The following is a 26,651-nucleotide window of genomic DNA, read 5'->3' as shown; positions in this document are numbered from 1 at the left end:
ACAGAAAATTGAGGTTGTTGAACTCTCCTAAGATGCTCTGACTTTAAAACAATATTAATAATTTAATTCAAATACTCTGCAATTTTATTCTCATCACTGAGGCCTTCAAAACACCCAGAAGGGCAGCCCAACTTACCAAGCCCATAAAGAAGGTAGTACGATAAAGTGGCCTCAAAAAGAAAGAATCATAATTTCAAGTCAGTAAGTAAAACCAATCTAAGAACATGAATTCAAACTTCAAAACATTAAAATATAAGAACAATGATTCAATGTGTAAACTTAAAACATTTATATGAATAGTTAAATAAATACTTAATATAGCATGCTAAACTTTAGTAGAATAATCCTCTCAGCTGGTACTTACGGAAGCAATGGCCTAGGTTCAAAATGTGACCGGTATTGTCCCCACACTAAAATGGCATCCATGTTAGTGCAGTTTAGTGGCTGTGTTGAATATTTGATTTGCAATGAATCTAAGATCTAAAGACAATATAACAAATTTTGTTGGCTTCTCAATTAATGAAAATGGAATAAATGCACCAAGTAAACAACCAATACCCAATTTTATGAAGATCAAGTTAGAACCACTTAAAGAGTAGATCAATCCATTATCAATGCTATGAATTTGCAGTTTAGTGGTATTTAATTTCTCAGTAGGGAAGCTATAATATATAAGAAATAATTGCTTTGATCAACCTTGTAAGCTCATTCCAAGTAATTCTAGGAAACTGATTTTAAATAAGATTTGCCACAGTGGAGCCGTGTTTGGAATTGAGCTGAACTAATTGTATGTTTCTCTAAATTGGCCTCATCCTCCAGAGTTAAAAAGAGCTTTACCAAGACTTTCAACACCCAACTAAGTTTATTTTGCTCCGAAAATTGATTTTGTTATATTTCTATTTCAATTATTATACTCTAGAATTGAAATGGTTGTCGGACTCAAGATGTAATGGCAATGGCACCATTTAGAGACCATCTCTCTTGCTTCTGCAAACAACTTTATTCTATCTTAAACTTATGATGCGATAGATTCCTTGGGCATTCCTAATTAATATCATTTGATGTTTTAACTTATTGCTCCAAAAGTTAGGTAAACAGTCCTTGACTTTCATTCTCTTCTTCAATTTCATTGGATCTTCATTGTTTATTTTGTTTTTGGAAAGACAATATAATCTCTAAAAATAAAGTGATTACATGTCTCCAATTTTAAATAAAGATGCAGCAATTATTTTAAGAATTACAAGTCTAGTAATTGTGAATTTTAGTGTTTCCTATTATTAAAGCATAAGCCATTCACTGCAACTAAAAAAGGAGATGCTATATAATAGGAATGGAGAGGCAAACGACAATTAATAAAAATTTAAGAAAAAGTGTCATATACAAAGCCCATACTTTCGCCTAAGCCATGTAAGAAGTCTATCATTCCTGCTCTCCCAGCATATTTTCCAAAGGCCAACAACCTTTTTCCATTGTCACCAACAATAAGTTCATAATCATATAAAGATACCCGTTCACTGAGAACCTGGAGAAATAAAGGACTTAATCTTTAGATCAATGCTACATATACTAAGCATTTCAATTTTGGATTAGCACTCCTCATTCAATATTTTCTTTACAATAATCTTCTACTATCACTACCTTATCGAGAAGTGCCATGTTTTCTGGTTGGGCCTTGTGTGTGTGGGAGAAGAATGCATAAGCCCTGTCTGGTAAGATGTTTTCCAGCTGTACAAAGCAACGAAACAAATTATAAGATACACATTAGTTAGAAAATTAGTTTGTCCAAAGAAAACTGCAACCAAGATAATCATTTTCCAGAACCTTGGGTTGCTTTATCCCCAAAATGAGTCCACATTCAGACAAGTCCTCTGAAATTACACAGCCAACTTCTTCATATTGAGCATCAGAATGAATACGCTTAGTGCATGGCTGGACAATTATACAATCAACTCTATCACTTTTTCCTGCACCATGTAGAAGGCGTGCACAGTGTAAGGGAGTCAAAGGAGCTCTTCTTTCCCATTTGTTTCCTGATTCGTGAAGCACTCCAACAACTCTATTTCCCAACATTGTTTAAGTGGCTGTAGAGTAAGCATAAGACAAGCACCTGAATTAAATTACAAAATGCCCTGAAGAAAGTACCAGAGAAATTTTCAAAGTTTGATCTGCATTTAGCATTATTCTTAATTTGCATTCAAAAGGGAAAGAACCAGAGAAATTTTCAAAGTTTGATCTGCATTCAGCATTATTCTTAATTTGCATTCAAAAGAGAAAAGAAGAATTTGCATTCAAAAGGGAAAGAACCTAACACATATTGAGCAGCAAATATCTAAACAGATGTGTCCTATCTATAAATTCATGCGACTCTTTTCTCATAATAATAAATCATCCATTAATTGAAATGGAGAGCAATAAATAAACGATAACCCATAATGGAGAAAGAAAGAAACAAAGAAATTATATTAATGTCCATGAATGACCAAAAAAGACCAAAGGAGCTGAAATGATAAAATTAGAATGTTGGCAGCTACAGATCGGTTGGATTGCAACTTACAATTATATTTTGAGGTCCAAAAATTGAACTTAGTACTACCACAATAAAACTGACTGATGCCTATTATATAAATGTTTATAGATGTAATGTCCCTACTTTGAAATATAATTTAATAATAAATAATATAAAAACTAAAATAAAAAAGAATAAATATAAAAATTAAAATTAAAATATTAAAGAATATAATTAAATATAATTAAAATTTGATTAAAGCTAATGAAAGGTCAAAAGGCATGAAATGATAAGTTGTGACTCCCTCAAACGTGAGATATAAAAGGGAGAAGAGAAACTCATTTGAGGGGGGGGGGAGAATTTGAAAAATGAGAAGTGCAGATCTGATTATGAAAAGTTGTGTCCCTTTCAAAGGACAAAAATAATGAAGAGTTGCACTCTTTCAAAAGGTACTAATGGTGAGAGGGTGTGTCTCTTGCCAAAGGGCATGCATGATGAAGAGGTGTGACCTCTCCCTCACATTGAGAGATATAAAAGAAAGGAATAAAAGCATCCAGTAAGAACACCATCAAGCACATCAGATCAAAACTGTTATCATTGAGTTATAGGCAGTAACATCCTTGTTCTTGGTGGTATGCATGGGGATATGTTTAATAAGTATGCTTAATATATGAAGCCTGATAATGTTCTTATGCAAAACTAATAGTAACATTAATATGGACTGCAATATGTATGGCAATCATACTTAATTTCATATATATTCATAATACATAAGAAATTAGTGTACTTATAGTCTAAATCATATTATTACTGTCAGTATTTAAGAAGATGGGAAGGAGATGTTCCAAAGAGGGGCAGTCTAAATCCAAGCAATAGGTTAAGTCCCAAGATAGGTAAGGGCTTGGATCTGTAAACTTTGAGGGAACCTATTGTATTTGGTCTCTAAGCGCTTTGGTAACATACATAAACCCTTCTCCCTTAATACTGAAGTAGTAGCAGGGTCTGATAACTATATCAAGAACTATGAATAATGAAATTAATCATCTAATGAGGAAAATAAATAAGAACTTGTTAATAACTAACTAATTGAAGAATATCAATCAATTTTAGTATATTGAAATAGATCAAGTAGGGGACATTACAATAGATTGTAAAATTGGCATGAAACATTACCAGTTACAGACAAAGTTATTCCATCCAAGCTTTTACAAATCTACGAAGTTGCCAAAACTCTGTAAACTCATGAGTCCTAACGGTGGCCAAGTCAACTCACCACGGACTTGCGAGTCAAGTCTGCCCAAGTTTTGGTGAGTTCTCTCGCGAGTTTTGGGTTGTGTCTCAGCGAGTTTTGGCATTGGACTCACAAGTTTTTGCATCAAACTTTCAGGTCCTATTGTGACCTTTTCACACATCGCCCCATTGCAATGGGGACCCCCTCTTGTCTTGCTTTCCGCTTTGTGTTAGTTTAGGGTATTTGGCAGTTAGGTGGCAATTTTGAGCTTTCAATGCCCGAGTCTCATTTTTTATGTGATCATGTTCAGAGGCCTTCAATGTGCAAGCAATGTTAAATTTTTGAGTTTTGAGGTCGATACAATCAAAGTGTTGAAAAGATTTTAAAATGTTACAGTGATCCTGAGTTTTTATAAGCTTTGAGGTAGCAACTAGCTTTAAAGTGTCAACGTAATGTGTTTTAAATGTTGCGAATTGGTGTGATTTTTGTGCGCAAGTGCCAAAAGTCCCTATAGGAGCCATTTTTTCTTTCAGTTATAGACATGAAAATGACGAAAAATCCCGATGGAGAATGAATTTCCGCTCCATCTTGAGCAAGAAAGAGGTTATTTAATGATGAAAATGGACTTAATCCAAATGAGGTGCGTTTTCTACTCTTGGACTTAATTAACAAGTGATTCTATGGAAAGTCTTGATGAATTAGGAATTTCCACTCAAGGCAAATGATGTGTCCCAATGGAGGTTGTTTTTCCATCAGGCCTACAAGAGCAAAATGCATGAAGAATGTGTGTCTCGATGACCCACGTTTTTCCACTCAGGGGTAAATGACCAAGTTTAAGTGCAGATTGAGTATCCTAATGAGGTTCAATTTTCCACCAAAGGGAAAATGATTGAAGTGAAGTGAAATGATGACGAATTTGAGTGTCCTAATGGAGGTTGATTTTCCATTGGGGACAAAATGTGAAGAAATGATAAAGTTAATGTGTCCTGATGAGGTTCGATTTTCCCCTAGATAGTATTATGATGGATTTTGCTAGATTTTAATGGGAAATTGAGTCCCGATGAAGGGCGAATCTCCACTTGGGGGTATTTTGCATGAATATGATCAAATTTTAATTTCCAAATGGGAGTTGATTTTCCACCCACGGTATGATTTTCAAGCTGGGACAAAATTTAATTGAAAATAAAGTGTCCTAATGACCCACGATTTTCCCTAAATGGCTGGAAATCAAATTTAAGTGAAATTGTTGAGGAAGTATCCCAATGGAAATAGATTTTCCACCATTTGCATTTGGTGGATAAACAAAGTGAAAATAAAGCTAAGTGTTCACATCCCAATGCATATCGGTTTTCCTATATGGCTGGTACGTGCAAATTTTTATCCCACATTGGCTGTGTGGTGACTTTTCAAGGTAAACGAGTGAATAAAAGGCATAGCCCAACGTCTATTTTATTATTATCAAGTGGCTGATGTGATGTTTGGGCAGCTGGAAAGGAAAGGGCTGAGAGCGCTATCATTGGAGGAGTGCGATTTTGTGCCTAAGACGCCAAGATCGCCATTGTTGGAGAGCATTGCAACGTCATTGGAGACGCCATTGCTGGTCTAAAGTACCATTACCAGATCTGAAACATGTTATTTCCAGCCACCTCCTAGAGACAAAACGTTGTTTCCAGTCATTATCTATGCACAAAACATGGTGACCTTTCAGCTGATTGGGTGAAATCGCTTCATGTATAGGTGTGGCGCCATGATTAAGAGAGTTTCCAGCCATTGAATTTCAGTTTGCAGAGGTGTTTCAGACCTTGTACTTGGAAAATTTGACCTGAGAAAAAAAAATTGGGAGTCAAATTCCCCATTTTCTGAGTATAGAGAGGTGTATTCAGACTTAAGTGAAAGCACACTCAGATTTTACCTTGGAGCATGCATCAATTCATAACCTCTAGACTGTATCTTCCAATAGCATAGAGATTGTTACCTAAGAGGGTTTTCATCCTCCAAAGCCGTTGAAAAAAAACTTCTCCAAAGAAATTCACAATATCTCAAATTCTCCAACCAAGAATGAGCAATGAACTCCACTAAGTTGCTTTTATAACATTCTCAAGAGGCTCCACTCTCTTTACCAGTCCATATGGAATAAAACATTTCTTTGTAAACAAGCCTCACATTAGGACATAAAAGGGTCCCCTTTTTAAAACAACGTTGTGCAACTAGGCCAAAGGGTACAAGTCACTTAAGTCATAAAGTGACTTAAGTAACTATAAATCAAAATATATTTCTTTTAGCACAATTAAACTTCACCCAACATCCAATAATGACATATTTCACTGCTGGGAAAATCGAGGCCCACCCAACTGCTAAGAATGAACACTTACTAAAAATAGTAATTGTGTCCAAACACCAAACTGACCTAATCTGAGATACACCAAAACTTACTATAAATAGTAAGTGCTAAAAAAGGCTGCTAAAAATAGAAAGTCTCAAACAAGATGTTTGAAATCACTCCGAAAGGTGTTTTTCAACTCCATTAATCCATTTGAACTCACTAGTGCATTAGAAAACCCCCAAAAGCCAACACCAACTGCACTACGAGAGAACCATGAAAATGGGGACATTACAACAAATGAGGGGGTTGACATGGTCGACTAGGTTTTCAATAAACATAGCTTCTAGCTTTTGGTAAAAGAGATTGTACAAGTAAATTTATATTTTTGTTCTATTTTTATTTATTTATGTTCATAATTCTATTCTATTTGTTTTGTTTGTGTTCACACTTATGTTATAATTTAATAATAATTACAATTCACAAAGTCTTTAATTGTTCTCTTTCAAGTTGCTAATAGTGAGAAGCATAGAATGGCTTATATATATGAGGCCATGGATAGGGGCAAGGAAGCTGCTAGATCCATTTAAGTTGGTGTTGAGGATAACTATTTGATGATTAGGGCACCATTAGTTTCATAGGCCCTTAAATGCAGCTGCCTATTTTTTGAATCTGACATTTCAAACCCGTCTAGATTTCAAGACCATTGAGAAGGTTCTAAGTGGCCTCTACACATTCATAGAGTAAATGGCACCTCTACAGACTTGCACAAGGAGACCGCTTTGCTCAAGACATCTACAAGACAACTCAAATGAAATTGCAACTATCTAAAAGTCTATTAAGGGCATTTAAGTTTTAAAATTACAACCTTTTTTATTTTTTTATGTTAATATTGAAAACTTAAAGTTGAACAACGAGATTAAGTTCTTTTTTCTCATTTCACGTGCATGGTGGGAAAGGTTTGGTGATAAAGTGCTAAATCTTTAGAGAATTACAATTCATGTCTTGAGCCATCCATGCAACACTTTATAATGAAAATGTAATTGTAGTATGTTTGAGCACATACACTTTAGGATGAAGGTGCAATTCGAGTATGTTTGAGTACATACACTCTAAGAAGCACAACAAATTGTTGATGCCAAGATTGAATGATCTTAATATATTCATTACAAAGTTTACATTCATCACAACCAAATCCTGGGGACAAAATTCTCTCCCATAACTCTAGAAGAGGTTGTCCACAATTATTGGATTGTTGAAGTTGAGGATCCCATCTTTAGCAAGGGCCTTACATGGTTTGATCAAGCGGATCTAGAGACAAAGGTACTAAATATGGAAGAGGAGAATAGAGCACAAATGTCAAACCCCTTGAATGTTGGCCACATTATATCAAGGACCTATCTTAGACGCCCTAATAGGACTTGTCATACAACCATGGATATTGGGACAAGTGATGCAAATTCCTCTAAGCCATAGTTATATTTTTAATTTTGATATGTTTCTTGATGCCATGGATTTCATAATCCATGAGTTATTTTTAAATTTGACAATATTTGTATATTTAAAAAAAGTGTTTCCTTCAACTAAAATTGGATTTTATAATCATGTGATCAAAGTAGCTTCCACTTGAATAGTTTATTGTGTATTTAAATTTTATTTATTTAAAGGTTACATAATTAAATTTTAGATCCTTAAAAATGCCTGTATTTCATGGTTTTTTCAATTCGTCGAGTTATCTACTAGTATAAGAGCCAAGTCCAAGTCCAAGTCTTTTAACACTTTTTAACATATAAAAGGCCAAAGGAGCAATCAAAATGACAACAAAAAAGAAATAAAGCAAAAGGTGAACAAACAAAATGTGCCTACCTTCGATGGCAAAAACAAGATATCTGCGTAGGCTTGGTTGTGAAAGTTGCAAACCTCCTTCCCACTCAACCCTATGATGGAAGAAGATGCCATCCAATTTGCCACATTGCATTTGAAGGGAGTTGCCCATTATTGATGGCACCATGGTTTGGTCACACAAAAGCATGATCTTACGAAAACTTTTGAAGATTTCAACCAGCAATTGTTGGATAGATTTGGGCAAAAGGATGAGGAAGAGTATTTCAAAGATCTTGTCACAATCAAACAACAAACCTCTATACATTCATATGTAGCAAAATTTTAATGAGTTGCAATTATGGTGCCCAACATGTTAGAAAAGAGGATCACTTTTCTCTTCGATGAAGGTCTATATGAACCACTCAAGGGTCTAGTTAAATCCTTGAACCATTGTCACTTTGAGAAGCTACTAAGAGGGCTTTGGCACTTGAGCCATCTATAATAAAGAACATATTTTCATCTCAACGAAGAGCACCCACCATTGGACCACAAAAGGGCAATTTGCAAGAGGAGGATTCAACTCACGGCCTCAAAACAATACACCACAACCCATCGCAATAAAGAATATGGATGATTACACCAAAAATGATCTAAGGAGGAAAATCATGTGCTTCTCTTGCAAGGAGCCATGGGAACCTACTCCTAGATGCATTGGCCCTTTGGCAAGGGCCAAGTCCATTACATGGAGGTGGTATCTGATAAGAATACTAATCTTGAAGAACTAGAGCTAGAACAAGCTACAAAGGAGCAGATCACCTAGCATGAGCCTTCGAATTTGGTGAATGAAGATACTAACATTAGCATCAGCACAATTGTAACTATTTCAAGGGCACCACAATATCACACATTCAAGTTCATGGGGAGTTATCCAAGCAATATTCCATGGTGCTTATGATAGCAAGGCTACCCACAACTTTGTTGATGAAGGTCAAGAAAGGATTGAAAGCTCAAGAGTTTATCAACTTCAATGCCATGGTTATCGATAGATTCACTATTCTGTGCACCAAGGTAATTCAACAACTTGAGTTAGTATTTGGTGATTATAAGGTGTGATTATTTCTTTGTTTTATGACTAGGAGAAGTGCATATGGTCATAGGAATACAATGGTTACATTCCCTTGGAGAAATTTCACAAAATTATTAGTACAAATAGGTCACCTTATGTGATCGCATCTAAGAGTATGAAGACCGAAAGGAGAGGGCCCCAACAAAGCAATTCCTCTTTAGGATGCAATTGTCTCTATCTCATTTCCTCGATGACAAATTGGACTATTTGAGATTTTTCTGATTTTCAGTAGCATACAGTTTCCTTCCCAGCTGGGAATGACTTTTTTGACTAGTATAATTTGTGCCTTCCGTTGTAGGTATCTAAGGATTACTTCCCTAAAGCATCAATGAGGGTGGTGACCTGATTATGGTGGGTCAATATTGAATAATTTGGATTCCATCTAGAGAGACAATGCCATCTGTTGTTAACGTTGAAAGCCATTTGGTCTGATAAGTACAGCAAAATAAGGTCCTTAATCAACATAAAATTGCCATCTGGTATGTGATAATGTAGAAAGCTATTTTCTTTTGTTAAATGTCGCAATGTTAACTTAAGACCCACAAGAATTAAAGGTTTTGCATGTTAACATATAGAGCCACTGTGCTCAATTAGTAAATGTGTTGGTAAATTGGCACTAAGTTGTCATTGATGTCAACCGGCATGATGAATACTCACATAAGGGTGAGCATAAAGAATGAAGGCCTACCAGTAGTCTCACACCACCGGAAGTGAAGATGTGTTACCGGTATAGAATGCTCTACCGATTTACAGAAGAAGAAAGCTCTATCGGCAAAGAGTTGTATCGGTGTGTGTTTTCCGGACCAACTGTGTGTTGGTGGGCCATGTCTTGATCATTATGACGCCATGTGAAATAGAGGTGGCAAACATGTTGTGGTTGGTGAAGCCTCATCGATAGGGTTGATGAAACAGATAATCGCCATTAATGGAGGAGCCACAAATCATGGGATTGTATCTGACTGATTGCGGCTCGAGGAAGAAGGAATGACAGAGGAAGATTAGAGAGTAGTTGGCGCCTGAATCTATGCAAGGGAAATCCAATTCAGAAAGTCCTCGAAAAGAAAACTTCTAGAGCGCTTTATGTGTCGACTAATTTCGTGACAGAAGATCTGATTTGAGATTGCCATTTCCAAAAAATGTGCATTGGATAATGGAAACCGTGTGCAGGTGCATCTTTCTAGGACAAGTGATCGATCCGAGATAGGTAGGATTGGATCTCATGAAGATTGTGTCAAAAAGAGGAAACCCTAACCGCTCAGGTTTTTTGAATTGCGTTCTGGCGGGGAATCACCGTATAATAAATGAGAACTCCAGACAGAAAATGTTGTTGATGCTGTAAAGATTGAGCAGAGAAGAGAAGTGAGAGTGAGCAAGGAGAAAACTTCAGAAGGAATTCTAAGAAAGTTGCAGTGTGAGTGAGCAAGCAAACTGGTGAGAGGATTCTACCGGTAATACCATAGTCTTGTAGTTGAGCCTAACCGGTAAGGTGTGGCAAAGCAGGCAGCATCCTAGTGTGACACAATGTGTTGAGAGACTGTGTGTGAGAGGGAGAGAAAGATAACAGTGGTCGAGAAATAGAGACAGCAATCTCACAACCGGCAGTGTGAGTTTCAGTGGAGGAGAAAAGACTGTCAACCGGTAGAGAGTTATTTGATTCAAGAGTTGCAGAATTCATTTGCAACAAGAAGCCTTAACTGTATTCAAATAGTATTTCAATATACATGGCCAAGTTGAAGCTTGGTGCAGGGGTTGGTGCTCCTTGGGTTGGTTCCCAAAATCTTTGTAAGTCTGTGTTTTACCTGTAGGCTGGATTGGAGCAGTGGTCTCCAGCAGCTTTTCTCACCGAGGGTTTTCCCATATTGGGTTTTCCTCGTAAATCTGGTGTTGTTGGTTACTTGTGTGTGAATGGTCTCTTTGTCTTTCTTTCTTATATTATTGGTTTGACTGTTTAAGTGGTTAAGTAAATAACTGATATTCTCAAGTTAGATCAGAAAAGGAAAAACTTAGAAACCACTGATTCACCCCCCCTCTCAGTGGTATTCTGTGTTCAACAATTGGTATCAGAGCAAAGTTTTTGGTTATAGCTAAACCTTGGGTTGATTCTGGACTTTGAACACAATGGCAAGAAATGAGTCTCCTTCCTCAAAAGCCCCCATGTTTGATGGATCCAACTATGCCTTCTAGAGCAGAAGAATGGAGACCTAAATTTCATCTCTTGGGTCTGATGTGTCGATGTCCGTCAAGAATGGGTATGTTGTTCCTAATACTCCTCCCACTGATCCGGATGCAAAAAGGGAGTATGAGAATAATGCAAAGGCAAAACATGCTATCTTGAGTGGATTGTCTGATAATGAATTTGTCAAAGTCATGCACTGTGTTTTAGCAAAGGAGACATGGCACAAATTGCAGAAGTTGTTTGAGGGTAATGCAAAAGTCAAAGAAGCCAAGCTGCAAACACTAAGAGGCAAACTTGAAAGCATCAAAATGAAAGATGATGAAAAGATTGCACACTAACTTAAAGATTCGATGAGACTATGAATACCATTAGAGGACTTGGAGAAGAGATTGCAGATGAGATTCTTGTCAAGAAGATACTTAGATCTCTTACTCCCAAATATGATACTAAGGTGTCAGCCATAGAAGAAGCCAAGGATCTGAAGACTTTTACAATAGATGAGCTATTTGGCTCCCTGACAGCCTATGATATGAGAACAACCGGTGATACTTCCTCAAGGAAAGAAGCAGCATTCAACATCACCAAAAAGGGGAAAGAAGTTGTTACTCACAAAGAATCCAATGAAGATTCTGATGCAGAAGTAGCAAACTTTGTCAGGAAGCTCAAAAAGAGGATCCGGCCAGTACAAAGGAAAGCTACCACTTAAGTGCTTCAACTGTGGAAAGGTAGGACACTTCGCTGCAAACTGTCCTCACAAAGAAACCAATGGAGATGAGTCAAGAGAGTTCAGAAGATCTGTCGGCAAAGATAGTGAAAGGAATAACTACTGGCAGGGAAGGAGAGGCTACCAGAACCAGAACAGCTTATATACCTTTGAGGAGGACACAACAGATGATGAAAATGCATCAGAAGATGATGACCATGAGAACAATAGAAAAGTCAATCTCTTCATGGCACTTGACAAACCAGCTGATGAAGATGAGGAAGAAGAGGATGTTGAGGCTGAAGTGGATTTGGAGAGCGAACTTATAAGTGCTCTTGAAGAATTGAGTAAAACAAGAAGAGAACTCAAGAGGGTTAAGCTTGTTGCAGTAGATTAACAAGATCTTTTGAAACAATCTCTAGAAGAGTCCGGTCAAGTCACATCTGACTTGAAGCCGCGGCTGGAAGAAACTAAGAGAATTTGTGAAGCTATAGCCTTTGATCTGACAAAGAAAGAAAAGGAGCATCAAGAGCTGGAAGCAAAAATAATAAAGCTCAGAAAGGAGCTTGAAGAAAGCAAGGAAGAAATAAAAATAAGGAGCAAGTATGAAGGCAGCACTGAGGCCTTAGATAAGATGTTGAGCACACAAAAGCAATCCAAAGACACCAGTGGCTTAGGTTTTAAAGAAGGTCAAAGTTCAACCCAAAAAGATAAATCCGAAAAAGAAATAATGTTCCCCTCTTCAATTGAAGGTGAAGGAAAGAAGACATTCACTGTAGGCAAGGATATCGGCAAAAAGACATATGCAGATGCTATTGGAAATCGTCACTCAAACCGGTATGCAGAAATGAACTGGAGGCCACACTTCTTGCACCAAAATGCAAACCCAAGGAGAAATGTGTAATGTCCCCTTCTCAGACGTAATGTTTCAGTTGACCGATGGCCTATTTCGGAGACCCGTAGGCTACTCAATGGGTGAAATTAGGGTTTCCAATGTTGGAGTTTGTTGTTGCTCGTGAATTAGAGTTTGGATCACGGATTCTTTCTGGGTTTTTAAAGAGCTTCGCAATGGTATGTCCGGCTTTGCGTTCCGAGCACTTTTTGGAATTTACTATTTTTAGTAAATTCTATTTTTGGCAGTGGTCCTGATTTTCGACACAGTTGGTTCTCTTCTTCAGTTGGTTCAGTTGGCTTCGTCACTTTTGGCCTTGGGATGTTTTTGGAGAGAGAAGTTCATTTCATTTAAATAATGTTATGTTTTAATGTTATATTTTAAAGTTGACCCCTTGGCCTAGCTTCATCAGTTCAAGTTGTTTTAAAAGGTGGTCTTCAAGGGTGGACGCATCATGGAAGGGATTTAATATTTCCTAAGGTCTAAAATATTGCTTATGAAAAGGGGTGCCAACTTTATGAAGAGAAGTGAATTAAAACAAAGGTTAATTAAGCTTTTAAAAGTGGCGCCATCTCTTGGAGGAAAATTCAAATGTGAAATTAGGGCGCACTTTCTAGAAGCCTCTAGAGATCCCTTGTTAAGCTTATAAATGGAGGCCTCTTCCCTTCATTTGGCATCTTATGTCTATTGTAATGTTACTCTGCCGGAATGGTATTGGGGTTGCTTCGAGGAATGAATGCCTCCTAGCCTTGGCATTGCTCCTTGCTTGAAAGATAGCAACTAGTGGTGATTTAGTGTAGTTGTGAGAGTTTGTAGTGGGGATTGCATTGTAGCTTGAGTTGTGCTTGAAGTTCAGTTATTTGCATTTCATTTCATTTTCAAGAGTCGCGGTTAGCAGGGCAGATTTGTAGTTTCACTCATATATTTCAAAATAAAAACATATTCATTCTGGGTATTGCATATTTCCTCTTGTTTTGGCTGGGCGCTCCTTTGTGCAAATTTGCAGATTCTAATATGAAGTGTTTTATTTTATAGAGAAGAATCGCCATTCTTGCCTGGCGTCACTGCTGGGAATTGCCTTGGGGTTCGTGATAAATAATCTGTTGGGTTAATGTCTGATTTCTTGGTATTGGTTGGGTCGCCTCCTTCATAGGAAGCCATTGCTTTTGGTTTTGGGTCATTTGGACTAGTATTGAGAGAGTAATGAGCATTTTAGTGATTCCATGTGTTGCTGATTAAGCATTTCACGTGCAGGTCTGTCATAAATCAGAATATTAAGATTGATCCTTGAGTAGAATACCTTGGACTTATCATTTTTGTTAAGCCCAGGAGAGCCTTCTATATTGTTACAGCATTATATAGTCTTAATCCTATGATCTTGGCAAGCATTTACTATCATATTGTAAGCTGAACAGTAGTACTGGCAGCATTTCTTCTCATTTTCATTTCACGCTTGTTATTTACATTTAATTCCATTTCTAAGTTCTTAGCATCTCCGCCATATGGTAGCTCCATTCCCACCCTGGGTTTGAAAGCACATGCTTGGTGTCAAGTTTTCCATTCAGTAGTTGTAATTGTAAAGATCCTCTAACCATATGTTAGTCCATCTTGGGCACATTCTTGGTTAGAGTTGCTTTCAGCATGCACCAAGATCCTCTAACCATATGTTAGTCCATCTTGGACACATTCTTGGTTAGAGTTACTTTCAGAATGCTTTAAGACCCTCTGACCATATGCTCACACCTTGCCCAACCCGGGATCCTGGTGTACATTCTTGGTTAGAGTTGTTTTCCGCATCGTTTTGGTTTAAGTGCTAACCCTAACAGATGTGTGTTGCATTACTCTTTGTAATTGAAAAACTAAAAAAATTGGTCTGGGATATTTCAAAATGCCAGAATTGATCATGAAGGATTCACCAGATTTAACAACATGAAGGGAAGACCCTCCATGAGGCTGTTCCATTCAGGACCAAGACAGCTTAACCAGTATGTTTCAAACTTTCATGGTTACTGTTACCGGTGTAATAAATTTGGACACAGAATAGCTGACTGTAGATTAAATAATAAGCCTTCTATGAATTATGAAAGTAGAAACCCATTTAATACACTCTGGGATATGAATGTTGTCTGCTATCAGTGCAATGGATATGGTCATAAGAGTTTTGATTGTAGGAAGAATAAACCTACACCCTACAATAATTTTAAGGACATTCCCTTCAATGAAAATGTAAAATGCTATAACTGTCAAGAATTTGGACACATAGCAAAGTTATACAAAAAAAAGATCAAGCAAAAGAAGGCAAATCCTGATCAAGGGTCGGTAACTAAACTTGAGCTCAATATAGCAGCAGACAAGAAGAAGGAAATCAAACTAGTTTGGATTGAGAAAGAAAAGGAACAGGCAGAATCAAGTCTCTTAGTACAGACGGCCTTGCATGTTGAAAGGAAAAATCTATGGGTGGTAGATAGTGGTTGTTCAAACCATATGACTGGTGAGTGGTGACAAAAAGAAATTCATCAAACTTGAAGACTGAAATGGTGGATCAGTAAGGTTTAGAGACAATTCCTCCATCAAAATAAAGGGAAAAGGAACTCTAAGCATTGATGGAAAATTGAAGGCACATGATGTATATAATGTGGAAGGCCTCAAGCATAATTTGCTGAGTGTGAGTCAGATGTGTGACAAAGGTTACAAATTCACTTTTGACTCAACCGGTTGCCAAATAAAGAAAGACAGTACAGGTAAAGTTGTGGCAGAAGGAAAGAGGAATGATGGAAATTTTTATAATCTGAAGGAATGCTATGAGTCCCAATGTATGTTAGGACAAGTAGATGAAAGTTGGTTGTGGCACAAAAGATTAGGTCACATAAATTTTGATAACTTAGTTGCAGTAAACAAAAAGGGGTGTGTGAGGAATATTCCGCCAATCATCAAACCGGTAAACACATTCTGTGATGAATGTGTAAAAGGTAAGCAAACAAAAGTGAGTTTCAAGACAAAGGAGCACAACACCTCAAGACCACTTGAAATTGTGCATACAGATCTATGTGGTCCAACTCAAACAAGAGAACTTGCCGGTGAAAGATACTTTATGCTCTTCATTGATGACTGCTCAAGGATGACATGGGTCACCTTTCTGCAAGATAAATCACAAGCATTTGAAAGATTCAAGATCTTTCGAAAGATGGTGGAAAAGGAAAGTGGGTACAGATTAAAATGCCTAAGATCAAACAGGGGTGGAGAGTTCACATCAAATGAATTTGAAGATTATTGTGAAAAACATGGAATTAAAAGGCAATACTCTGCTCCTAGAACACCACAGCAAAATGGTGTGGTAGAAAGGAAGAACAGGACAGTCAAGGAGATGGCCAAGAACCATGTTAAATGAGGCCAGTCTGCCGAACACTTATTGGAAAGAAGTTGTTCATACTGCTGCATACACTTTGAACCGGATTCAATTAAGAACAAACAGCAAAATGACACCTTATGAGTTATGGTATGACAGGATGCCATCAGTCAAATACTTCAAAGTATTTGGAAGCAAGTGCTTTATCAAGAAAGATATGGATGGTCTAGGAAGCTTTGACACCAGGAGTGATGAAGGAATCTTCCTTGGTTACTCATCTAACAGCAAAGCCTACAAATGCTACAATAAAAGACTAAAAAGAATTGCTGAGAGTGTGCATGTAAAAGTTGATGAAGAGATGCACAAAGGATGTCAACCACAGGTTAACCGGTATGATGACTCCAATGATAAACATGATGAAGTTCAATCAGAGACTGAACCAGAGGTAGCATCCAAGAAGGTCCCCAACCAGCATGTACAGCTGAATCACCCGGAAGAGCAAATTTTGGGAAATGTGAGTGATGGTGTGCAGACTAGAAGAAGACTTGCTCGGAATGATGAACATGTCAACCTATGCCTCATGACTGAAGTTGAACCCAAAACATTCATTGAGACCAGCAAGCGACAAGAATGGATGGATGCTTTGGAAGAAGAACTGCACCAGATTGAGAAGAACAAGACTTGGGAATTAGTTCCTAGACCGGAAGACAAGAATATCATTGGCACAAAATGGGTCTACCGGAACAAGATGAATGAAGAAGGTAAGATTGTAAGGCACAAGGCTAGACTAGTATGCAAAGGTTACTCTCAAGTAGAGGCAATTGACTTTGAAGAAACATTTACACCGGTGGCTATTTAAGAAGCAATTAGAATGTTTCTAGCTTACTCTGCCTACAAGGGCTATAAAGTATACCAAATGGATGTAAAATCTGCTTTTCTAAATGGAAATTTGGAAGAAGTATACATGGAGCAACCGGAAGGGTTTCTACTACATGATGATGAGACATTTGTGTGTCGGTTAAAGAAGGCTCTGTATGGTCTAAAGCAAGCTCCGAGAGCATGGTACTCAAGGTTAGATCAGTATCTGAAGGAGTAGGGATTCAAAAAGGGAAGTGCTGACAGCAATTTGTACATAAAGAAAGATGGGAATCACATGATTATTGTGGTTGTGTATGTAGATGACATCATCTTTGGAGGCAACAAGGATACCCTCTGCAAAGAGTTTGTTGATCAGATGCAATCAAAATTTGAGATGTCAATGCTTGGTGAATTGACTTACTTCCTTGGTTTGCAAATATTACAGCAAGATAAAGGAATCTTTATCTCTCAAATCAAGTATGCAAAGGAAATGTTGAAGAAATTCCAACTGAAAGATTGTAAACCGATAAGCACCCCCATGGTGACTGGCAGCAAATTGAGCAAGAATGATGAATCACCGGTGGTGGATCAGACTCTATACAGATCCATGATAGGCAGTCTATTGTATCTTACCGCTTCAAGACCATATATAGTTCAGGCAGTGTGCATGGTGGCCAGATTCCAAGCTGCCCCAAAGCAGTCACACATGAATGTTGTTAGCAGAATTTTTAGGTACCTACAACGAACACTCGGCTATGGTTTGTGGTATCCTAAACAAGGAGATTTTATCTTGGAAGCATACACTGATGCTGATTGGGCAGGATGCATTGATGATAGAAAGAGCACAAGTGGTGGTGCATTCTTTCTTGGTGACCGGTTGGTCTCTTGGCATAGCAAGAAGCAAGACTCAGTCTCTCTATCCACTGCTGAAGCTAAGTACATTGTTGTAGCTACATGTTGCTCTCAGGTGCTTTGGATGAAGTAGACTCTCAAAGATATACAAGTGGACATCACTGATCCTATTCTTATTCGGTGTGACAATTCGAGTGCAATCAAAATAGCAAAGAATCATGTCATGCATTCCAGAACAAAGCACATTGCTATCAAATATCATTTTCTCAGAGAGAAGGTTGAAGGACAGGAGGTAAGGATGGATTATGTTCCTATTGGTGAACAAGTAGCAGACATTTTCACCAAACCATTACCGGTAAGCACTTTTGAGTACCTCCGACACAAGTTGGGAGTTGTGTCATCTGCCTAGGTAGGTTTTATGTGGCTGAGGGTACTTTTGTATGAATCAAAGGGGGAGTGCTCAGTACCCTTTGTCATTGTGTCAAAGGGGGAGAAATGTACTGGTATGGAGGCACTTTTGAGTACCTCCGACACAAGTTGGGAGTTGTGTCATCAGCCTAGGTAGGTTTTATGTGGCTCAAGGTACTTTTGTATGAATCAAAGGGGGAGTGCTCAGTACCCTTTGTCATTGTGTCAAAGGGGGAGAAATGTACTGGTATGGAGTATCTCACTAGAAGTTGACATCAATGCCAAAGGGGGAGATTGTTGGCAAATTGGCACTAAGTTGTCATTGATGTCAACCGGCATGATAAATACTCACATAAGGGTGAGCATAAAGAATGAAGGCCTACTGGTAGTCTCACACCACTGGAAGTGAAGATGTGTTACCAGTATAGAATGCTCTACCAGTTTACAGAAGAAGAAAGCTCTATTGGCAAAGAGTTGTACCGGTATGTGTTTTTTGAACCAACTGTGTGTTGGTGGGCCATGTCTTGATCGTTGTGACGCCATGTGAAGTAGAGGTGGCAAACGTGTTGTGGTTGGTGAAGCCTCATCCACAGAGTTGATGAAACAAATAATCGCAATTAATGGAGGAGCCACAAATCATGGGATTGTATCTGACTAATTGCGGCTCGAGGAAGAAGGAATGACAGAGGAAGACCAGACAGTAGTTTTCGCCTGATTCAGAAAGTCCTCGAAAAGAAAACTTCTGGAGCACTTTATGTGTCAACTGATTTGGTGACAGAAGATCTGATTCGAGATTGCCATTTCCAAAAAATGTGCATTGGATAATGGAAACCGTGTGCAGGTGCATCCTTCTAGGACAAGTGATTGATCCGAGATAGGTAGGATTGGATCTCATGAAGATTGTGTCAAAAAGAGAAAACCCTAACCGCTCAGGTTTTTTGAATTACGTTCTGGCGGGAAATCACCATATAAGAAATGAGAACTCCAGACAGAAAATGTTGTTGATGCTGTAAAGATTGAGCAGAGGAGAAGTGAGAGCGAGCAAGGAGAAAACTTCAGAAGGAGTTTTGAGAAAGTTGCAGTGTGAGTGAGCAAGCAAACTGGTGAGAGGATTCTACCGGTAATACCATAGTCTTGCAGTTGAGTCTAACCGGTAAGGTGTGGCAGAGCAAGCAACATCCTAGTGTGACACAGTGTGTTGAGAGACTGTGTGTGAGAGGGAGAGAAAGATAACAGAGGTCGAGAAACAAAGACAACAATCTCACAACCGATAATGTGAGTTTCAGTGGAGGAGAAAAGACTGTCAACTGGCAAAGAGTTATTTGATTCAAGAGTTGCAGAATTCATTTGCAAGAAGAAGCCTTAATTGTATTCAAATAGTATTTCAATATACATCGCCAAGTTGAAGCTTGGTGCAGGGGTTGGTGCTCCTTGGGTTGGTGCCCTAAAAGTGCAAGGGTTGGTGCTCTTTGGGTTGGTGCCCAAAATCTTTGTAAGTCTGTGTTTTACCTATGAGGTTAGATTGGAGCAGTAGTCTCCAGCAGCTTTTCTCACCGAAGTTTTTCCCATATTGCGTTTTCTTCGTAAATCTGGTGTTGTGAGTTACTTGTGTGTGAATGGTCTCTTTGGCTTTCTTTCTTATATTACCGGTTTGACTGTTTAAGTGGTTAAGTAAATAACTGATATTCTCAAGTTAGATCAGAAAAGGAAAAACTTGGAAACCACTGATTCGCCCCCCCTCTCAGTGGTATTCTATGTTCAACAAAACGCATATTTTAGCCCCAAAAACAAACCACATTTACAGATTTTTATGTTAATGCATAAAAAACATTGTGTTCCATAAATTGGCACAAAATTGAGTTCCTAAAGAAAATCAATTTTATGGCTAATGCACGCTAATGGATAAAGCTATTGTTTTCAGTTCATTTCTGCAAGATTTATAGCTGATGCAAGTTAATACATGAAGCCATTCTGTTCTGTTAGTTTTCACAAATTTCAGCTCCAAAGACACAAAACCTTAAAACTGTTGCATGTTAAGGCATGTTGCCAAACGGTTATGTTAAATTTTCCAAAGTTAAACTGCCACAGGAAATTTTCTGATGGTGACTATTAATTACAAAGCTATTACACTATCAATCAAGCTATTCTTAAACATTGTCCAATTCAATGGTCAGAAGATGACATATCACTTTTTGATAAGGATGACGTGTAAAACTGCTATCGACTGTGATAATTAAAAAATGTCATGTTTAAGTAGAAAATCACTTGAAACATGCATAAACTTAATAGAACAGTGTTTAAAACCCTTTTCTTTAATCAATTTAACTCCTAATACATATAAAAATTGCATGCAATTTATGAACAGAACCATAATGTTTTGATACCTAATTGCTATAATTTTACTCCTGTACCACACCAAATTTACTGGATGCATATGAACAGATACAATTTTTTGCTCCGAAGACAGATGACATTTACAGGAGGCATAATAACGTACAGGGGCATTATGGACCGTTGAAGAATTGCCTAAAGAGGTTCAAATTTCTTGTCAGTTCTTTTATAAGGGACAGCGTACATGCACTCCAAGCTCTTTGGAATGCGTTCTAAATTCCTTAGAATGAATCTACACCTTAAGGCTGGGAATTTGCGATCTTTAGTAACGCCATTAAAGAATTTCGGCATGTTATGTACAAAGCTGGTATGTCCTGCTAACTACTACAAAGTTTACGCCTTTAAAATCTCAAACTGATGACTGATGTCATTATTTGTAGCTTCTAAAATGCATCACATTTACAGCTGATGCAAAATAATACCCGAACCCGTTATGATCTGTCAAATTCCGGCGTGTCAGTGCACAAAGCGATTAAGTTCTGTTAACTGCTGCAAATTTTATTTTTAAAACACATCAAACTTAAAGGAGATTCATGGTGATGTACAAAAGCCATTATGTTCTGTTAATGACGACAAAGTTTTAGGTCCTAGAACACAACACATTTATAGCTTATGCATGTTAATATACAACGCTATCATGCTCAATTCCTACCAAAATGTTAGCTTCTAACTAGGCATAATTGCAGTGAATAATACTAACCAGCGGACGATTTTTTCACCTATCTTTGGAAAAATATACTCGCTATCTAGGAACATTAGGAAATGAAACATGCGAGTGTGCGAACTTCTCACCGGTATGTACTGTAATTCACAATATTCGCCGTTTCGCAGTGTAATTCAGCGACTGAAGATCAGAACAAGTTCTAAAGGTTCTATGCCCGTATAAATGCTCTACAGACAAATTATGAAATGAAATTATTCGCTAGCAAAATGTTTGCCTGTATTAAAAAATCTGAAATGATTTGTCCACTTTGAAAACGTACAAACACTAAATTCTGTCTACGCACGGAAGCGGCTCCCACGATAGCCACCTAGATGCCCTGGCGTATCGTCTTTGCTTACCTTATTTTATTAATTGTAAAATGTTCCCGCTTTTCTTGGCAGATAGATACTTGTGAGCATGTTCATAGAAATCCATAGGTATAGGTGGATATTTGAGAATATTATCTACAGAAGCTTGAAAGAGTGGAGAAGAAAGTGACAAAAAGCAACAGAGCAATCTGAGATAAATTTCCTCTCAGTTTATTGTTGAAACATTTTCCTAAAACGGAAAAGCCTGTTTCTATGGCAGAGGGAATTTTACTTCATTGTTTTCCGGTTCAATCAGTTATCTGAACGAAAAAATTAGAGGACGACGTGGAGGAAAAGCAGGGACTTCTTAAACGGTAGCAGCGGGTTACCAATAAAAGGAGCTGGTAGTTGAGAAACTGTGTAGGATATGTACCTAAGTTCCAAAATAATGGACCAAAAATTGAGCAAAAATAATTCAGTTAAATATACTAAATAAAGGTGGACCTAACTTTTTAATAGTATTAGCTAGTAATAGTTTAGAATTTGAGTAATTTTTTTATATTTGGTTCTTGTATAAAAATAATTGAGTAATAGTTATACTACAATATAAGTCTTTAATAATTATTATTATTATTTTTATTATGAAATGATATTTCAATGACATGGCTGCTTTAAGGTGTACTTTAGAATCATTTTTTTCAAATGTGCAATGGGTGTTACTTTTATTTCGATTATTGATTAGTTGGTCAATGTGGCTATAGATGAGCATGAGCATAATCGTATAGAACTTTGTTCCAATTGTCATGAAAGGCCATATCTAACCAAATCAACATTCATTTATTTTTCCTTTTTTCTATTCTTTTACAAGGTTTTGTAATATTCTCATGTAATGGAGTATACATGTAAATATTTATATATATTTTAATATAAAGAAAATGATATTTTAGAATATGTTTCATTGGTTCAAAAAATGATACTAATGTAGACATATATTATTTTTTCTGTTGTCCTAATTAATTATGGGATCTTTTTTAACTACATAACAGAAATATTTTTTGAAACCTAAAAATTATATATAATTGAAGAGGATAAAATCACCTCTAAAACTATTTAGGTCAATAAGTTAAATGTGACAACAATAGCACAATTAATTTAGATAAATTTAGATTAAAAAAAAAAGTGTTTAGCTCACTATACAATAATAAATATATATATATATATATATTGAAACATATTCCTTGTGATTTAATTTATAATTTTACTACTAAAGATGTGAGTGGAGCTCCAACAAACTAGAAATTGATATGTGATATATTGCATTTCAAACTTGCATGTGTAGCCCTTATCTAGGGAATTGTAACCCTAAACCTTTTGTTTGGCCTTGAATTGTGTACTTATAGTATCCAAGAATTAGTTGTCCCTTGTGCACTTGGACTAGGTGTTGCATATAACCACAAGTAGAGCTCAATATTAAGGATGGGAATCCACATCTTGTATTAATCACAATCAAGCCTCGTTAGACCAATTCAGCTATATTTGAACAAGTTTGAAGACATGTCAAGCAAAATGTAGATGCTTATGTGTGTCCAAGTATAAGTTCACAAATATTGACACAATGCTCTATGTTCATCAAATGATATCACTTTGCAATTGATGTGAATGGATGATCTAAATGACCTATGGCTTTGTCCTTTTATACAACACCCTATTATATACATTTGAATATATTGTGCTTGAGTTAACAAGTGACAACTAGGTGGAATCAAGTCGACTTGGGCCAATGATTACATTTAATTTTAGAAAATGTGGGTCAAGGTTACACTTGTTGACATAAACCAAGCTTTGGTTTGCATGAGTGGGCTTGACCTAAGATGGGAATGGGAAGATTAAAGTTCATACCAATACCCTAATGGAATGGGAATTTAATTTTAGCTTAAGTGTAGGACAAATTTCAACTCTTGCACAAAAATGCATCATTTGAGCACTACATTATTGAAGTAGGGGAAAAGGGTCAATGTGAACCTAAAATAGATTAACAAGATGCTAAAGAATGCACTTTTCACCTCTACATTTTTCCTCACCTTTGACTTGCATGTAAACTAAAATGAATCATAGACAAAAAAAATTAACCAAGCAACTACAATTATGGCTCTATTATCAAACCTACATGCACCAACTTATAATTGTGTCATTTGATATGTAAATTAAAATAAGTACAAGCAACAACTTAGCAATGATAACAATAAAAATTGTAAATAAAAGAGGTGAAGGAACCTTAAATGGACCATTGTAACCCAAAAGAGATGAAGCAAGAGAGAGCTCATGATGCAGGTGTAGGAGTACCATTGTATCCAACAAATGAGATAAGATCCTTGAATGAACCATTGTAGCAATGCTCCCAAATGATAAAATATGACTTGAAAGTCTTTTTCTAAACCACTAGAACCATACAAGCATTGTGTATGACATAATAAGCATGGATCAATCAAAAGATAATAAAAAAATATAAAATGTTATGCTTCTAGTCAACAGGGTGAAAGTGGTCAACAATCACTCCATAACACCTAGATCCATGGGAAAAGAAGATAAAACACATATAGGATAAAACAAATAAGTGACAAGAAAATAAAACCTAAAATTTGAAAGTGGCAAGCCATATAAAGAAAAGGGAATCAATGAATGCATCCATCAAGAGATTGTCATCATCCCAATCTTTAATCTTAATACCCATATATTGAATTCTTGAATTTCCTTGTATTAGTATTTATTCATCAATGTGTATAAATTACTAGTGATTAAGTCATCAATATTCTTAAAATAACCATTTCTATTTCATATTCTATAATTATTGCTCACCTTTCCTTGATGGCATGTTTTTTTGTAAATTTCAAACTTATCTTTTGTTTGTATCTTTCTTTGGAACCCATGTAGTTTAAGGAATTTAATTCTTTAGTTGAGAAGCAATCAAATAATAAGATAAAATTGTTGATATCTCATAATGGAGGTGAAAATTATTCTAAGAAATTCGATGAGTCTTGTAAGCATGCAAGTATTGTTCGGTCAAAGACTACTCCCCAACAAAATAGGGTATCAAAAATAATGAACTGAGACTTAATTGAAAGAGCTTGGATCATGTTAAGTGGTGGTAAGCTTGATAGATGCTTTTGGGCAGAGGATGTTGGTATTTTTTTTTAATTAATAGATCTCCTTATTTAGCTCTTATTGAAAAAATCCTTATGAAGTGTGAATAGGTAAAAAGCCTTTGGTTTAGCGCTTCAAGGTCTTTGGTAGTGAGACTTTCATTCATGTGCCTAAAGAAAACTAATTTAAACTGCATCCAAAAGCTCAAAAATACATCTTTATTAGTTATGGTGAGAATGTAAAAGGTTATAAGATTTGGAATTCTCTAACCTATAAAATGATTCTTTATAGAGAGATCTACTTTTTAGGGAGTTTACAACTTACTTGGGTGAAGAACAACCAAAGGAGAAGAAAAAGATAGTGCACTTAGAGACAAAGATCGAGAAGTAGAAAGATGCACATGTGAAAGAATAATTACATAGATTTAAAAATGGAGAAGAAGATGAGGGTTCGGAGAGTTTAGATGATATGTAGGATGAGGACACAAAGGAAGATGAAGTAGAGCCCATTAATTCTAACTTGAGGAGGTACACAAGGAAACGAAATCTAGTTGACAAACATAGCCCACCATATTTCTATTATGTATTTGATTTTTTGAGTATTGGCAATGAACCTAGATCTTTTAGGAATGCTCTCTCTTTAGAGGAAAGTGAGTCTTGGACGCAGGTCATGCAAGAATATTATGGGCTTGGATAGTTGTGATACCTAGTATCTTGTTTTTTTCCCCAAAGGAAGGAAGACCATTAGCTACGAGTGGGTATTTAAAAAGAGTTTTGGAGTAGACTGTTGGTTATAGTGGTAGAAGGCTAGACTAGTGACCAAGGGCTACTCCTAAAGTGAGGGAATTGATTTTGGTGAAACTTCTCTCCTATTTCTAAATTGACTTTTATTAGATTCTTATTGTTTAATGATTTTCAAATAGAGCAAATGGATGTTAAAAATTATTTCATGTTAAAAATTCTTTCTTTTATGAGGATCTTGAGAAGGAGATTTATGTATGCAACAATCAAATGATTTTATTATGAAAGGAAAATAACAATTGGTTTGTAGATTAAAGAGTTATTTGTATGGTTTGAAATAACCACCCAATATGTGGTACCAAAAGTTTGATGCTTTTGTATAAAATTGAGTTATATGAGGAGTGAGGAAGATCGTCGTGTTTATATTAAAGTTATTGATGATCAAATACTAATTATTGTCTTGTATGTTGATGACATGTTTATTGGTGATAGCAAGGTGATGATTAAAGAACTCAAGGTTTCAACTTATAGCACATTTAATCTGAAGGACTTCTAGGAAATAAAATATATTATTGGGATAGAGATCAATAAATTTGGATTCATAGAAATATTTGGTTAAGTTGGAGTAACTATGTTGATACTATTTTGTGGATGTTTAATACGCACAACTATGAGCTAGTTAGTATTCCATTTTTTATTGATGCTAAATTTATTATAGACATGTGTCTGAGTTCTAATTATGATTTTAAGGATATTTCTAAGGTTTCTTATGCTAGTATCATTGTGAGTTTGATGCATGGAATGGTTTTCACTAGAGTAGATATTGCCCAAGTAGTGGGATTTCAAAGTAGCTTTATGTTTAATCCTAGTAGAGAGCATTGGACTTTTGTTAAAGAGGGTGTTTAGATATTTATGAAGTATTTCTAATTATTGTTTGGTTTATCATGATATTGATGATGTGGTTAAATCATTGGATATACAAGGATTTGCTGATGTAGATTGGATAGGTGACTCGGATAGTTGAAGTTCCACTAGCGTCTGTATTTACTTTGTTTGGAGGAGAAATGAGTTGGATGAGTAAGAGACAGACCATAGTTGCTTTGTACACCACCAAACTAGAGTATAT

General features: G+C 36.5%; 1 protein-coding gene across 2 annotated transcripts in view; it reads right to left on the bottom strand.

Moving 5' to 3' along the window:
- The window catches only part of LOC131050789 (alpha-aminoadipic semialdehyde synthase), a 293,987-nt gene extending 272,010 nt beyond the window's left edge, over positions 1–21,977 (bottom strand). Inside the window, exons 1-5 of one of the 2 annotated variants that reach the window (XM_057985051.2) lie at positions 21,696–21,977; positions 21,426–21,524; positions 1,822–2,081; positions 1,639–1,725; positions 1,393–1,522 (exon numbers count right to left, since the gene is read on the bottom strand). In XM_057985051.2, coding sequence (XP_057841034.2) covers positions 1,393–1,522; positions 1,639–1,725; positions 1,822–2,070 — 466 coding nt within the window. In that variant the 5' untranslated portion in view covers positions 2,071–2,081; positions 21,426–21,524; positions 21,696–21,977. Of the gene's footprint in view, positions 1–1,392; positions 1,523–1,638; positions 1,726–1,821; positions 2,082–21,425; positions 21,525–21,616; positions 21,638–21,695 lie in introns of those variants that run through there. The other variant, XM_057985052.2, reaches the window with a different exon arrangement.
- Positions 21,978–26,651: the final 4,674 nt, after the last annotated feature.

The sequence above is a fragment of the Cryptomeria japonica genome, chromosome 2, assembly GCF_030272615.1.
Source record: "Cryptomeria japonica chromosome 2, Sugi_1.0, whole genome shotgun sequence".
Lineage (NCBI taxonomy): Eukaryota > Viridiplantae > Streptophyta > Pinopsida > Cupressales > Cupressaceae > Cryptomeria > Cryptomeria japonica.
The sequence above is the reverse complement of the archived record's forward strand: the minus strand, read 5'-3'. Positions and strand labels throughout refer to the sequence as shown.